Below are 16,696 nucleotides of genomic sequence, written 5' to 3' on the forward strand. Positions count from 1 at the left end.
CCCAGGCGATATCAAGCGTTTTTTCGTGCGTGTGCTCGGCAGTCGCATTGGAAGACACTTCATGGTTATCAACATCGCGCTGATGCTCTTTCAATCTTCTGGGGAATTTTCCCGTTTCGCCTATGTAAACCTGGTTACAATCACCGCACGGGATTCGGTAGACAACGCCGGGAAAGCGGTTATCTGGCAGGGGGTCCTTGACATTCGCCAGCATACTTCGAAGTTTGCTTGAAGGCACCCGTGCATTATGAGGCTGTACCGGGCTTGGTTTAGGCTTGGTTACGTTTGGCAGTACGCTTAACGTACAACTGGCGTTGCCGGCATAGTGCTGTCATTCTATTTTCATTGTTTGGATTACCTTTGTTTTTATTAAAAGCTAGCCAGCTGCTTCGATGTTGGTGCAGGTTGCTATATGGCGTGCTGAAATGGGATGCAGCTAACAGATTAAAAGACACTGCTGGTTACGCTCATAATGGAACGAATTCCTTGTGGTCCCAAATTATCGGCGTATAAGGTAGGAAATCCGTCCATACCCCAGGGTGGTCTCGAGCCGGAACTGCGCAGTTCTCAAAGCATATGCGAGGCGCTATACGCGAAGAGTGACAAAGCAAGTTACTTATTCTTCTCCTTTCTCGTTACTCCGAACGCGGAATGCTGTCTCAACGGCTTGCTCGTTTGCTTCAGCAAACGACGCTAGCCGATGACAAGGATCCGCATCGATTTCATTTTCTTTCTCCCTCTTTCGTGTCCCGTCCAAATGCCCATTTCGCACCATCCGCACGTCCACAAAAAGATCAAAATCAAACCGACGTCGGCGCCCACTTGTTGACTCATCGCGGGTTCCAAAGGGTCCCTTCGGCTTTCTTTACCTGTTATCGCCCGAAAATAGGGGCCCAGCCAGAGAGACGCCGCCGAAATAAACCTCGCTTTACTGCCTCGCTCGACCAAAGGCCAACGTGGTTTGGAGGGAAAGGGGAAAGAGAAGAAAGAGCGCGTGCGTGGCATTTATACCGTCCATTCAGTGGCGCATGATGGAAGCCTCCAGTTTAGCGTCTCTTTGGGAGCGTGCGACGAGGTAGGGCCGCAGCGAACCATCATCGTCGTCTGACGCTCCCGACATCGGCGCTGCGCCGCTGGCTTGCGAAGGATTCTTTTTTTTTTTTTTCCCAGGCGCAGAATAATACGGCCGATTCTCGCGGGAAAAGCGAGTAAGGAAGCGAAAGCCGCATATATATGGCCCTGGGCTTTACGACCGCCATACGAAGACCACGCAACAGTCAGCGGAGGAAGGCCGCATACGTGCATGTATATAAGAGGGCAGAGCTAAAGAAGCAGAAGAAGGTCCGTACGACAGAATCCACACCGCCGACCGAGCGTGCTCCGGTCACAAAAGGCTGCGATCGCAGCAGAAAATAAAGGGTGAAAGAAAAACAAAAGATGTCAAGGGAGAGAGAGAGAGAGAGAAAGAAGACGAAAAGGAAATCGGAGCCAGGGACGGAGGGTACAGGGACGAGCAGCGCTAATAAAACGAAAGCAGCGTACACGCAAAACAGGGCCTCGTCGAGGCTTACATAGGCCCCACTCTCTCCGGTGTGCGGGCGACCCTGGCCGACCTCACAATGAGGCCTCCAGCCAGAGGCTACGCCCATGAGAGAAGATCTGTGCCCGGGATAATAATAAGAGGGCGAGGATACGGCGGAGGAGGCATTGCGGGTGCCGCCGCCGCCGAAATGCCCTCCTGTTGGCCCGTAGGCTCCGTAACCGCGTCCTCCCGGAGCCGGAAGAAGGCGACAGCTGCGTCCTCTACGCGCCGGTGGGAGAAGCGCACGCGCAGCTGTTGCTTGCGTACAATGCACCCTGGCATTTTTCCCCCAGGAAGCGAGGTGTCTGCACCAGTCGTCGTCATCTAGCAAGGAGACCTTCATCTAGATGCGTGGGGACATTAAATCCGGGAAACAACGGTTCCTTGCAGGGATCGGCAGCAAAGAGATGACTCTTCCTGATCTATAATGACGCAGCGGCATCTGCTCGTTGCGTATCTTATGACAGGGCACTCGACACATAGCATGTCCTCCTCGCTAAGTGACCGTGTCATCATACCAAGCATGATCAGTGGTGGAAGTGATCATGATTATGGTGAACATGTGCCTGATCCGTGCATAAGGGTAAAGGAGACGAATCCCACCTTGCCTTAAGAACTTCCAGAGTATCTGCAAAATCGATTGAGATCGACTGTCTGCTGCCACGCGCACAGGCAGATATATGTACATCAGTTCAGTTCATCTTTTTTTTTATTTCAACGTTTCACAATGCTGATATACTCCCCGACAAAAAGCTTTGAGGACAGCTTTCCAAATAGACTTCCGTATTCATTTTAAGTCTTGCTACCCTCCTCCCGCCGCCAGGCGACTTTGCATAGCAGCAGAGGTCTCAGTCGTGCCCACAAACTTTGCACACTCAATTCCTGCCCTGAGAATCTAACTTCGTGAGTAATAATAATAATTGGTTTTGGGGGAAAGGAAATGGCGCAGTATCTGTCTCATATATCGTTGGACACCTGAACCGCGCCGTAAGGGAAGGGATAAAGGAAGGAGTGAAAGAAGAAAGGAAGAAAGAGGTGCCGTAGTAGAGGGCTCCGGAATAATTTCGACCACCTGGGGATCTTTAACGTGCACTGACATCGCACAGCGCACGAGCGCCTTCGCGTTAACTTCGTGATACGCAAAATGCAAAAAAACCCTTGTGCGGCGCGACGTCAGTGCACCTTAAAGTAGCCGAGGTCGTCAAAATTAATCTGCAGCCCTCCACTACAGCGTCCCTCATAGCTCACGTCAACAACTACAATGCCATCGTCCAGTCCTCCTGCCATAAGCCGGCACCGCAGCGGTGGCCTAGTGATCTGAGCATCCGCATCGCATGCGGGAGGTGCGGAGTTCGATCCCCAGTGCCGCCTGGTACCCATCGGCGATACAGTGGATACAAGCTTTCCCCTGGTCTGGTGCTCGGCTTATTAGGGTTAAATGCTTCGGAAAAGGGTCTTTGACCCCACCTTGAGTAGAAGAAAAATACCTTGTGCCACGGCGCTCTTTGGCCACAGATGCCCTTTCGCCATAAAATTCGACCATCACCATCATGGATTCACCTTCGCGAGAAATCGATCATGCGCACAGGCATGCAAAACACAATAGTATACCTACTGCAAAGAGGGCCTTGTTTGACAGCAATACTGATGCAGGACGTAAACAAGCCACTGGCCCTTACAAAAATTATTTTAGACAGTCTATAGACTGTCCATAGACTTCTGTCTATACAGTCTATAAACTCTCTATAGACAAAGCCTAGAGAAGCGTCTATAGGCAATACAAATCCTATATACAGTCTATAGCCAATCTAAAGATTTATGGCCATACAGTTTAAGTAAACTTTTGTCTATAGACAGTTTATAGACTATGAATAGACAAAAATTAACATCTATAGCAAGGCAACAGAGTCTATAAGACTGTCTATAGACTGTCTATAGACCATTTCTGTAAGGGGGGCTCACCTTCCTTCCGGCCCGGTTGTTGTGCAGGTTCATGAGCGCCCTCTCGTCGGTCTCCATCTCGCGGGCGTCCAGGAACCTGCGCGCCAGGCGCATGCCGCGCTTGACGTGCGCGCTGCAGCCGCCCCACTTCCAGCTGGGGTCTCCCGCCGACAGCGTGGACAGCGCCAGCAGCTCGTCGGCGGTCAGGCCGCGGCTTCCGTGGCGGGGAGCGGCGGCGGCAGAACCACCCCCAACGGGTGCCGGAGAAGACCACGAGTCCCGCACGAACTGCGCACCTCGGGCGCTGCGTCGCGAAAGCACGGAACAGCTGCAGGCACGGTGCTGATTAAGCGAGGAAACTTCGTATCGCCTGTGGCTGTTGGCACACTACGGGGACCGTTACACAGGGAAAACTGAGGCACATACAGGCAGGCGAGCAGAGATAACTGTTCCACCCTTTCCCCGCTAGAAAGAGAAAGAAAGCTCATCAGTTGTGGTCAAATGTTTAAGGTAATCCCCCAAGGTGGAGTAGATTTGTAATAAGGGAGTAATTAATCCTTGGCATCAGCAGTGGTCCTGGGTTCGAACCCCTTACCAGGATAAATCTTTCTTTAAATAAGAACCTTCTGAGAAAGCTGTATAGCCTATTTTTTAACCGCATAGCTACGCTTAGTTGGATGCCAGTGAGAAATTACTCCCTTATTGCGTATCAGTTGTATTGGAACATTGTAGCAGTTCCCAATACGGGTCCCTGACCATAGTGAAGTGATCACCACAATGGCTCGTTTATTCTATAAACGAGGCATTCTGGTGGCCATATGCTGAACTGGGTCCCTGCTTTGGAAGCCGGAACATCATTCCCTCCTCCTCCACCTCCCTCTCTTCCGCCGTCTTTTTCTAACGTCTGTAGAAGGCAGGTCGCCCTGTCTTTAAGCTCATAAATTTCATGATTTCACCTTTCTAAAGAGATTACTTGTCACGTAGGGATGTCTCGCTCTTAAGTTTCTCACTATTGTCCTCGGTTAGAAAGGATCACCGCGGAAATAGTAAAGCGAACACGAAACAACGCTGATAAGCAGGGCCTGTGAAACACATTATCTAACAAAAAGGTACGACAGGGGGGAGCGACTCACAAGGTGACCGGCTCTGCAGGCGGCGCCTGCACCACGGGGCTGATGAGCCGGTGAGCGTAGTGGGTCCGGAGCTGGGGCTCCTCGTGCGGGGTCCGGTCGCAGCCGCAGCGCGCCAGCTGACCCCGCGTGCACGCCCGCGTCACCGCGTACGTCACGGCCGCCGAGCTGATGGCGTACACGAACGCCGCCTCGCGGCTTCCTGCAGCAACACACACAGCACCCGAGGTATTACGTGCTGCGACTCCATCTAAGCATGTACATGCATTATGCATAGCATGAAAACAACAAAACAAAAAACACATAGCTTTGGAAAAAGTTGTGACACGCAAAAGCACTTACTGACATTTGTTGAAGAACAAGCATCAAACTCTTCGCCTCAATTGTTTCAAGGTGGATGAGTTTTATCACTAAAAAGTGTCTCTTAATCCCATCTCGCGCTCTCCAGAACACTGTCTTTGAGTGAACACGAGCGTTTACCATATACTGTCAATGACAAACGGCTAAGGCGGAAACATCCGTAGGGAGCTTTATTTCTCGGATAGCGCTGTCATCTCCAGAAGAACGGGTCCAGGCCTTATCAAGACTAAGGCAGTGCCCATTAAATCAGTCTGTCAGCTCGGGGTGAAGCAGCGAGTAGATGAAACTATGTGCCATTAGAGTCATTACACTTCGGGTTCTAAAGCTGTCGGTTCGATACCCGAAGATGACCAGTGACATTCCAATTGAGGAATTTTTTTTTCTTTTTCGAGAAATTTTCGATACAAAATTGGTCCAGAAGGGAAAAAGGAATCACCATGATGTTTCCGAGAATTTTAAGAACAGCAGGCAAGTGAAGGAATTCTTTTCCTCTTACGGTATTACAAAGTGGCTCGATAAATTACGGCCATTAATGTACGACATCGTTAATGTTCCGGATGTTTATGGTGTCTGCCCAACGTTATTAGATCGAAAACAAGGCGGCTCCATTTCGTGCCTTCTCTCCTTCTCTTATATATGAAGGAAGGGGGGGGGGGGGGGGGTACACTAGCACATATTCCAAATGGCAGAAAAAATAATGCATTTATTATTTTAAACCTTTTGCAGTGAAAAGGTGCCTATAATATAGGGACTGATATCTAGGTGTAAGTAAGGGAACTTTTTGTTACGGCATGGAACATCAGATGTGAGACAGGGTTTGATTGACTGGTTATCAGGAGATCAAAGACGCGGTAACTGTCTCACTTCTCGGGGGACACCTCAACCCCATCGTGAGGGAAAGGAGGAAGGTGGGAGTGAACGAAGAAAGAGAGGAAGGGTTGCGTAGTGGAGGGCTACGGAATAATTTCGACCTCCTGGGGAGCTTTAACGTGCACTGACATCGCACAGCACACACGCGCCTTTTGCGCTTCGCCTCCATCGAAACGCGGCCGCCGCGGCCGGATTAGAACTGGATACACCCGCTCAGTAGTCGAGTGCTCTCACCACTGAGCCACCGCGGCGTGTTTTCTTCTCCTAAAAAATTGAAAACTGGTTCTGAGGAAAGGAAATGACGCAGTAACTGTCTCAATTCTTGTTCGACACCTCAACCGCGCCGTCAGGGAAGGGAGGAAGAGGGAGTGAAATAAGAAAGAGGAAGAGGTGTGGTAGTGGATTGCTCTGGAATAATTTCGACCACCCGGGAACCTTTAACGAGCAGTCACATCGTACAGCGCACAGAAGCCTTTTTCGTTTCGCCTAAATCGAAACAGGGCCGCCGCGGTCGGGTTCGAACCCGGGTGCTCCGGATAGCATTCGCGAAGTGCTAAGCGATACCGAGCTCGGGTGCCCTTTCACTTCTAGTGACTTTTGAGAAAAGGAAATGGTGCAATAACTGTCTCACTACTGCCAGCTGCGCTGTCGACAGCTCACGGAGAAGCTCAGGTCTGGAAAGGCTCACACAACATCTTTCGCTGTGAAAGTGGAATAGAACCGAAATATTCGTTATACCGGCCCAACGTATACCCAGAGTGCGACAGCTACCACGCCTTTCCAGTCCGGACGTGGGTCCTGCAAGAAATGTTTCACAATGCCTTGGTATTTTGCCGGTTTTCAAGCTACTTGGTTTTGAGCCGGACCCTTAGCTGTAGAAAGGCTTCATCCGAGGTCCGTTCCCACAAAGTGGCCATCGATGCACCGAGCATATCGCATGCCAGAGAAGCAACGCTTGCAGTTAGTGCCCGGTACGTGACTAGTCCAACGTGGGGTCACTGTCTCTACACTCCGTTTCATACATCAGGTGCGTCGCTGTCAAAGCTAGCGCCTTTTTTGCGCTGTCTGCATCCGCGATCAAAGCGTAGTGCGCTCCTTATTGGTGAGCGAAAAGCGGTAAATGCTTTGCCCGCAGGCTTATTACATGATAAATTCGTCACCAGCTTGATTAAATGCACTTTTATTGCTGACTACAAGCTGTCGCTTTATCGTGCCGTAGATCACTCGGGCACAGGAGAAACGTGGAGTAGCCCCTCGCCCTTTATTTTTTCTCGCAGACTGCTTCCGTACCTTTCACAGCTTCGCACCTGATGCATGCAACGGAGTTTAGTCCAACCGGACTCTTTCTTCCTTCGGCTCCGTTCCCACACGCCGGGATGTTCTATTGTCGAATAGGGAATGGGGAAGAGTTTGCGACAATAAACAGAGATCTAGTGGCAGCTTGTGAATGGTATAATCAAGCGGCATTGGCTAAGCGGAAGGATAGGACAAGTAGGATGACAGAGGATTAAGCGAGAGCATCGCGGCTGTAGTCCAAGTTAAGTACTGCCAGGAAGACTCAAAACAGCAGCGCCTCTTGAGCGGGTCTCTCCGAGAGAAAAAAAAAAAAAAGTGAGAACAGCTTGGAGAGTACAGCAGAGCCGAAGGCAAGGGCGCCGAACCATTTCGCTATTAGCCATCCTAATGGTAAATAGCTCGTCAAAGGAACTAAATTGCAATGAGCGACCTAAAAATCCATCATTAGGCATAGCGACAGAACTCAGCATAACTAAAATAACAACTATAGCTCCTATAGGTGCATTCTTCGGTTCCAGAGGGGTGACTTCTCGAAACTTTCTTGTTTGGAAACTGTGGACAAAAGGCTCGCGGAAGAGCCCTCAAATGCATTCTCCATTAAGAATGTCCAAAGCCAGAGTCCCAAGCGAAGCCATGCGACTACAAAGAAAAGCTATATAGCTTTCACGGGAAAGCAATGCAGTTTTCATAGAACTTTCACAGTTTAATGGTGCGCGGACCCAACCCGTTACAACTGCCTGTCCGTGACAGCCTCTTTGCCAAACTCAGCTAACCAGAACGGCCATCTGACTGTAGGGCGAGGCCAAACTAGCCAACAATTAACAATTAGCTAACAAATTTACTCCATCTTGAGTATGCTGATCAGATCCGAGATGGAGTAAATTTTCAAACCTACTTCAACTTGGGAGATCTTCCAAAACATTGGACATTGCACCGTTTCGGGGGGGGGGGGGGGGGGGGGATGCATAAATTTAGCGAGAAATCTTGCTGTTCAGCCAACAAGATAACCATTCGAGCACTGTTACGTAACAACGTCCGGCTGCACCACACATCGAGGGGCGTTTCCTAAAATTCGCCTCACGGTCGAAGTCAAATTTCGACCTTCAGGCTGCGCTCCAGTCCCGACAACTTATTTGTACAAGAGGTTATCAGACAGCGAAGACGCTCTACAGTTGCATCCGAACACAGAGCGCCACAATCCCCGGAGCTCGCCGACCTTGCTCTGAACTTTGACGGGGAAAAGGCGGGACAGATGGTTGGGGGGGGGGGGGGGGGTGCAGGGGTTGAGGGAATAAGCGATCGAGCCACGCGTGCCCTGGACTCGTGCGTGCGCGCGTAACACAGGAAGGTCGCGCCGGCGCACCGCCGCTTGTGTTTACCTTCACCCAAACGAGGTATTTATGCGCCAAGACGCGAAAAGGCTAAAAAAAAAAAGAAATGGGGGGGGGGGGGGGGGGGGGGGCAGGTACTCCGTTCGCATGCGCCGCTGCTTCTGCTGCCGCGTCGTCGCGGGCACCTCCCACTTGGCGCGGCGGCGGCCTCGTCTTTCATCCGCGCCGCGCGTCGCGCAATTGGCGTTCACGCATGGCTGCACGCAATCCTCGGGGCGCCGCCGGCCCGACGGCCACTCTACGCCGAGACGAGGAGGGCCGGACCGTGTATTACCCACACTGCGCGACGCGACGCCAACGCTAAACGCCGCGCCGGCGCCGAACACGGGAGAGGCTTTGTGAAGAACGCCCCAGCGCGGGCCGGGTGACGGAGGAGGAGGCAGTCGGGCGCTCCGTTTGTGCATTTGTGCGTTTGTTCATTGTGTTGAAGGAAGAGATTTAAAGAAGGCAGATGGAAAGGTAGTCTTGTGCGCTATGCAGTAGCGTGGGCAGCGCGCGTGCAGTTGTTATTCGAGACGCGAGCGCCCTCTATAGGCGACCATGCATCAGCACGAGGCGTGCAGGCGCATCGGGAGGCTGCACAACTCCCCTGGTTTTCAGCCTTTCTTGATCACGCCCGATGATCTGTTCCCTCCGTGCTGTGACTTGGGAGCGACAGTGGTAGGGGAAGAGTAGCGCTGGATTCTATTCTCGACGCTGCAATGACCGCAGTCTGAAGTGCAAGGTGAAGACTTATTAGCCTGCCCTCACCAGAGCCAGAAGTCTCGTAAAATTTATTGTTTTCAGACTCTTCTCTAAGAGAACAAACTTACGCACTTCGCCGAGGTGCTGCGAGCACGGTGTCAACGTCAGAGAGTAATTGAGCTCAGGCAGGCAGATTTGATAAGTTATACGGAGGGGCACTGAATGACGACTTCTTTAGAAGCTAGGCGGTAACTGTCACCATCCGATCTGAATCGAAGCTGGCAACAGACGGCTTGTCGAAATGCGGAAAAGCTAGGAACAACGCCAGCCCTACAGCTAGCTTAACCCTGCTTTCCCTTTTCTATCGTTCTTGGACGTGCACACTGTGGCCCGTTGTGTTGAGAAGCGTGAATCATCTGTCTTTCGGACTATCGCTGTACAAGCGTATTCCCCCAATGCTGTCGCGAGGACAAAATATTGACGTAGCCTCGGAAAAATATGATATGGCTGCCATCGGACGAAACAATTTTTCGTCAAGCCAGAGAGAGAGAGAGCGAAAGAAAGAGGAAAAGGAAGGCGGCGATTTTGACCGGGAGGGCGTAATGATTGTCAATAGGACAGATTTCAGCGCCGTACATAGACAACACAACAGTGGCCGTCATTGTTGGTTCATCACGTATCGAAACAACTAATTTTTATCGAGTAAATTCTAGCGTTCTGCGACTCAAGAATTTCGGCAACGCGGTTAGCCATCAATGCTGCCAGATTCATTGGACTGAAATGCGATTTTATCGCGGCATCAGCTGACCGAAAAAATTCGGCAGTCACTTATTTGCAGTCACAGAAAAAAGGCAATGTCAATGCGAGGGAGGGGGGGGGGGTGGTAAAAGCTGCATATTAGCACCTGCCAAAAGGCTATGCATCATCGCCAGCCGTACTTTGCAGTGGCATTACTGACATCGCGGCTACAATTCGATGCACTATATTGATTCTCTTTTCTTTCCTTTAAATAATTTTTTTCTTTTACATGCTTTCAAATGATGTCGTACTCTAAATGATGCCAGTTCAACTAAAATCTGAGCTGATCAGCTATGTTTGTTGTACGGTGGCATAGCCAAGCTACTCTGAGAGTAGGTTTTTGCTCAGGGCATTTTTTTTCCCTTTAAGAAATAAACAACGTTTCGCATTTGGACACGGACAGCCGTGCGGAGCAAATACTAAACATTCGTACCGAAATTCACTCATTTATAAGCTGAAAGAAGAGGCGCGTTAAATTGGTTTTTGATGAATGGAATTGCCACACTAACTGTATGCTCGTTAAATTGGATTTTGATTAATGGAAATGGCGCAGTAACTGTATGCGCGTTAAATTGGTTTTTGATCAATGAAAATGGCGCAGTAACTGTATGCGCGTTAAATTGGTTTTTGATTAATGGAAATGGCACTGTAACTGTATGCGCGTTAAATTAGTTTTTGACCAATGGAAATGGCGCAGTAACTGTATGCGCGTCAAATTGGTTTTTGATTAATGGAAATGACACAGTAACTGTATGCGCGTTAAATTAGTTTTTGATCAATGGAAATGGCGCAGTAATTGTATGCGCGTTAAATTGGTTTTTGATTAATGGAAATGGCACAGTAACTTTATGGGCGTTCAATTGGTTTCTGATCAATGGAAATGGCACAGTAACTGTATGCGCATTAAATTAGTTTTTGATCAATGGTAATGGCACAGTAACTGTATATGCGCGTTAACTTGGTTTTTGATGAATGAAAATGGCGCCTTAACTGTCTCACATCTCTGTGGACACCTCAACCGCGCCGTAAGGGAAGGGATAAAGGAGGGAGCGAAAGAAGATGGCGAGAAAGAGGGGCCGAGGTGGAGGGCTCCGGAATAATTTCGCCCACCTGGGGACCTTTGACACGCACAGACATATAGCACAGCACACGGGCGCCTTTTGCGTTTCGCCTCCGTCGTGAGCACATACCGACGGTGAACAGCTGTCCGAAGCCAGACTCGTAGGCACCGGTATCGGAGCAGTTCCACCGGCGGTGTCGGAACTGTCGGCGACACTCGGCCAGCCCCAGCAGTGCCCCCTCCCCGACGGCCACCATCACGTCGGGCCGCGCCGCGCAGAAGCGCCGCTGGGCCGCGGTCAGACCCCGGATCCGGTCGCAGATGAGCGCGGGGGCCAGCGCCGCGCTGAGCCTGCATGAGGAGGAGGAGATTATGACGAGGAAAGGAAGGACGCTGCAACTATCTCAGTCGGAGTTGACGCTGTGGCTACAGACTGACGAAGAAAGTTCACTGAAAACGAGGGAATAGAGCTCAGGTGAAGTTCAATAAAACATTTTGCTGGGCGAGTTGGTTCATTTTGCTCGAGGGGATGCTTGTAGCGCGACAAAAAACACAAGGGACAGAGACGAACGGGACAAGCGCCACTCTCAACTGGTTTTATTCAAAAAAAAAAAAAAAACGATCGCAACATTTATACATTTCCCCTTCTTCTTCAAGAACATAATCACCCGATCCCACATGCGAATGACACGCAAATATCACGCTTGAATCAAATCAGTTTATCTAAAAACCTGTACTCGTTAGAAAACATCGTCACCGAAGGGCTGCTGACGCATTCCGACCCTTTCTTTTTGATATGGAACGCCTCAATTAGTTCACGCGTCAGCGCATCTTTGCTTCTGCCAAACTAATTGAGGCGTTCCATATCAAAAAGAAAGGGTCGGAATGCGTCAGCAGCCCTTCGGTGACGATGTTTTCTAACGAGTACAGGTTTTTAGATAAACTGATTTGATTCAAGCGTGATATTTGCGTGTCATTCGCATGTGGGATCGGGTGATTATGTTCTTGAAGAAGAAGGGGAAATGTATAAATGTTGCGATCGTTTTTTTGAATAAAACCAGTTGAGAGTGGCGCTTGTCCCGTTCGTCTCTGTCCCTTGTGTTTTTTGTCGCGCTACAAGCATCCCCTCGAGCAGAGCTCAGGTGCCTCCTAGTGATGGCAGATGCCGGGGCTAGCAAAAATCTTTTCCTTCCTTTTGATTTTTTATATTTCTTTTATTTTTGAATAAACACTACTACTACTACTACTACTACTACTACTACTACTACTACTACTACTACTACTACTACTACTACTACTACTACCACCACCACCACCACCACCACCACCACCACCACCACCACCACCACCACCACCACCACCACCACCACCACCACCACCACGAAGAAAGGAATGTATTATACATGGGTAGAAAATGTATGTCTACGCAAAGGACGATACGGCTTTATTAAAGGGTATACCTTAATATTGCAGTAGGAAAACGATAACCACGGTCTACCATATTTAAAAGGACGATGTGGAGAACTTTATCCAATTATTGTTCCCAGCAAACATTGTGCCCCTCTGGCTCTTCCTGGCTATGTTGGCTTTTGTCCGCACACAAAAGACGCATTTATCGGCGAGAAAGTTGGACTTGCAGATGTTGACGCAAGTCGATTGAAACTAGTGACGTCATTACTGAAAAGGTCGGGCTGCCACCGTTTTTGAAGTGAATGGCGGTGTAGGGTAGCCTCCGGGATCCGCGTAAATTTATGCACGCATTTTGCTTGCGAAATCGGCCGATGACGGCAGCACCTGCATTTCGTATTTCGATATTTTTTAGCTTATAAAAGCTTCGTTTTGAGTGAAAGTGGTCTCTTCGTTAATATAACGCGGTACGCGGCTGGCATAGATCGACATCTAGTTATCCTCAGTCACCCTTTGACATATACTGATCGACTGAACTTCCACTACAATGCTAGGTTTCAATACGAAAAATTTAAAGCTGCTTCCACACATGGCTCATTTACTTTAGGCGCGGATAATTCATCCTGCACGTACATTGTAGAGCATACGTGGATTGGTCTAGCCCACTTGTGCTCTAGACAATGCTGTGCAACTCGCCACATACTGTAGACGTCCCCGCGTATTATCCACCTTTTTATCAATAGTTATAAGCTACGTGTTCGTACAGTTGCGCTCGACATTACCTGCTACGCGACGGTGGTGAGCTGGCCAGAGTACACTTTTTATATGGCTTGATTAGATTCTAATGTTGCACGTCAGAAGAAAAAATCGGCAGATACATTTAAGACTGCTTACTTGTGGGAATGCGAAAGCATTACTGTTCTTGAGTGCCCTGACACCCACCCACACGCGCACACTCGCGCGCGCGTATGACACCCCCCGGAACGCTGCACGAAAAGCGGTTGCATCGCAATTTTGATACTAATAATTAATAATTGGTTTTTGGGGGAAAGGAAATGGCGCAGTATCTGTCTCATATATCGTTGGACACCTGAACCGCGCCGTAAGGGAAGGGATAAAGGAGGGAGTGAAAGAAGAAAGGAAGAAAGGTGTCGTAGTGGAGGTATCCGATCTAATTTCGACCACCTGGGGATCTTTAACGTGCACTGACATCGCACAGCACACGGGCGCCTTAGCGTTTTTCCTCCATAAAAACGCAGCCGCCGCGGTCGGGTTCGAACCCGGGAACTCAGGATCAGTAGTCGAGCGCCCTAACCACTGAGCCACCGCGGCGGGTGCACACACAATTTTGATACCAAAATTGGTTTTTCATCGCGAGTGTCTCACATCTCGCTGGACACCTCAACCGCAGCTTAAGGGAAGAGATGAAAAGTCTGGGAAGACATACAATTAAAGATGCATATGTCGTCGGTTCGAATATCTGTCGCAAGCTATAGCCTCCGACTTGACTATCGCATGTGAGCTATATGCAACGAGAAATCGTATAACACCACCCGGAACACTCTACGACGAACGGTCGCGCCACAATTTTGTTACGAGTGTTGTCGGTAAAACCGGCACTACATTGAGGTCGGCCAGTGGGGAGTCTGAAGTGGCGGTGCTCGGTTTTCTATGCGCGTCATACGGCCGTTTGATGACGTCACCCTAGTTTTCTTGCCAGCGCTGCGATTTTCTGTATCATCTCGGACTACACACACTCTCGCGACCGGCTTTGCTCGTAATGGGACTAATAATGCTTTCGCATTAAAATATGCTGAGACGGGCTGCAAGCAACCCTAATCTTTCCATTGCTGGCTACATGGCAAACTTTTAAGCACTGCCTTTATTGCAGTGCTTCCTAAAGTGAGCCCACAACAGAGATCTTTGTTGAAGACTGTTGAAAACTGGTGCTATTGGATACCGCCGGTAGAGAGGTCACCGTAGTAAAAACCTGCTTTAAACGCAGATTAGCGCGCGTGCTAACCGTTGTCATGACGGCTGAGTGGCTGTCTCATTGCTAGAGCTAGTGGGACCGTACAAGAACATAACTCTGTTCATTGAGGTGAGACGGAACTATAGACGCCTAAACACACCCTAGAATTATTGTTCATCTTTTATTATGATGTCTTTTTTATTTTATCCTGCTCGGTAACTTTTTTTTCTTCAACCAATGTCTCATCTTTTTGCTGCATATGAAGCGAAAATGTGTTGGTTAATAATATCCTGTGTGTTTTTTTGCAGTTCCCTTTTGTTGATATATATATATATATATATATATATATATATATATATATATATATATATATATATATATATATATATATATATATATATATATATTCTCTGCCATTTATTGAACTATGTGCATCTTGTTAGCCCTGCGTCGCTCTTGAGTGCCTTGTCAAGCCCTTGTTAGGCTTTTTGCTTGTCCTCCCCTTCAACATTAAAGCTGTCAGCAGACGGGAGACGCTGAAAAATAAAATTTGACTTGACTTGGTTTGACTTGACGTCATACGGCACCGTGAAAATACGCTTACCCCCACCTGAGAAAGGTTTACTTCGCAGCTTCCATTACTCTCCTAGCTTAATATGTATAATGAAAGAGGACTTTTTTTTTTCTGCAAAGCTAAGGATGGCGCTTTCGCGTGTTTTCAGGGGAAAAAAAAGTTGGAATCTGTGAATGACAGCCGCAGCAACTGATGTCTGTAAAGCTCGAAGTGGTGTAGCCAATGCGACACTATCGGCTTCAGGAGTTACGGCCAAATATTCAACAACTCCAGACAGCTGGAATCACTGCGTAACAGCGCTCTGTGGTCTCTTTTTTATGTCTGCTTTGCTGTGCATATTCCTGTATAAAATTAGGAAGCCCTGCGCGGTTGTACCTTTGCCATTTCTCTTTCTTTCCGCCAAAGTCTACACTAATGCGTCTGGACCTCGAGCGATTATCGACCCAAGCGACTGGCATTGAAATCGTGCCGTCGCGTTCAACAGAAAACACTGTCAGTAGTGTGTCAGTCCGGTGAGTTTGAGTAGAAACGGAGGTGCCGTATCAGCTCTAAACCTTAACGCGTACAAAATGCAACGTTTCAAATCAACGCCAGAAAGCAGGAACAGATTTTCCGGTAAGTCCTTAGGCAGCAGGCGCAATGCGATAAAGGACGGGGGTAAAGGTAAGAAGTTAGAAGGCCAGTACTTCCCATACAGAAAGCGTTCCTTCGCAAACTTCTCACGGGTCCCGTCCTAAAAGCCCCTTTTAAGGTTTACGAGTTGAAGAGCTACCCACCCTTTACAAATGTGCAGCCCAAAAACATCACGAACAACGTGTACTGGATACAAACTTGCACATATGTATAAAGCCTGAACTGCCAGTCCGCACCTCCATTTAGCTTAGGACTGCCCGACTATATCTGATCATAAATGGTGCTGTCTGAAGGTCATGGAGGGCTCCCAAGTCTCTCAGTTTGCTCGTTAGATAAAACAACGACCGTGTAGCTCTAAAAAACAACTATATCGCTCAGTTACCCGCTCTTTAGCAAATCCAACTAAACCAGACCTCGCCTTCAAATCTCCTCAATCAGCCGGAAAAAAAAAAGCGAGCACTCACTCTCACGCACGAACTTAAAAAATAGGGAGGGGCGAGACTGTCGCAAAGCGGTGTCTATTCGAGCCGGCCTTATCGCCGCCTCTTGATCGCGCCTAGTGTTTAAAGGCGAGAGCGGACCTCGTTGATATGCACGCGAGTCCGTAACAGAAAACGCACCTCGCACGCAGTGGGCACGCAAACTGCCGCTTTTACAGTGAGATTTCCCACAACGCAGACATCGAATCTCTCCAAGAAAGACACACATGCATACATACGCACGCACACAAAGCGACTCACGGGAAGTGTGTAGGCAGTCCGGGTCTTTAATACGGCGCGAAACGCATGCCAGCGATCGGCTTGCAGAGCCGTCCGCGCTGTCGACACGCCGAGAGCGCGCCGGCTGTGTGATCGAGAAAGCGCGGCACGTTCGCCACTCTATCGGTTCTACGACGTGGCTAAAGCCCCGCTCACGGAGTATATGGCTTTAGTGTACGAAATAATCCCCCCCCCCCCCCCCCCCCCCTCGATATCGCGCCCACAAAGTGAGTCGACTTG

At 49.2% G+C, this 16,696-nt stretch overlaps 1 protein-coding gene across 2 annotated transcripts in view; it reads right to left on the reverse strand.

Annotated features, from left to right (window-relative positions):
* The window catches only part of Wnt2 (Wnt oncogene analog 2), a 51,200-nt gene that overhangs the window by 18,235 nt on the left and 16,269 nt on the right, over positions 1–16,696 (reverse strand). Inside the window, exons 2-4 of one of the 2 annotated variants that reach the window (XM_077631729.1) lie at positions 11,243–11,463; positions 4,657–4,855; positions 3,545–3,827 (exon numbers count right to left, since the gene is read on the reverse strand). In XM_077631729.1, the coding sequence (XP_077487855.1) occupies positions 3,545–3,827; positions 4,657–4,855; positions 11,243–11,463 (703 nt within the window). Of the gene's footprint in view, positions 1–3,544; positions 3,852–4,656; positions 4,856–11,242; positions 11,464–16,696 lie in introns of both variants that reach the window. The other variant, XM_077631728.1, reaches the window with a different exon arrangement.

The sequence above is a fragment of the Amblyomma americanum genome, chromosome 7 (genome assembly GCF_052857255.1).
Source record: "Amblyomma americanum isolate KBUSLIRL-KWMA chromosome 7, ASM5285725v1, whole genome shotgun sequence".
Taxonomy (NCBI): Eukaryota; Metazoa; Arthropoda; class Arachnida; order Ixodida; family Ixodidae; genus Amblyomma; species Amblyomma americanum.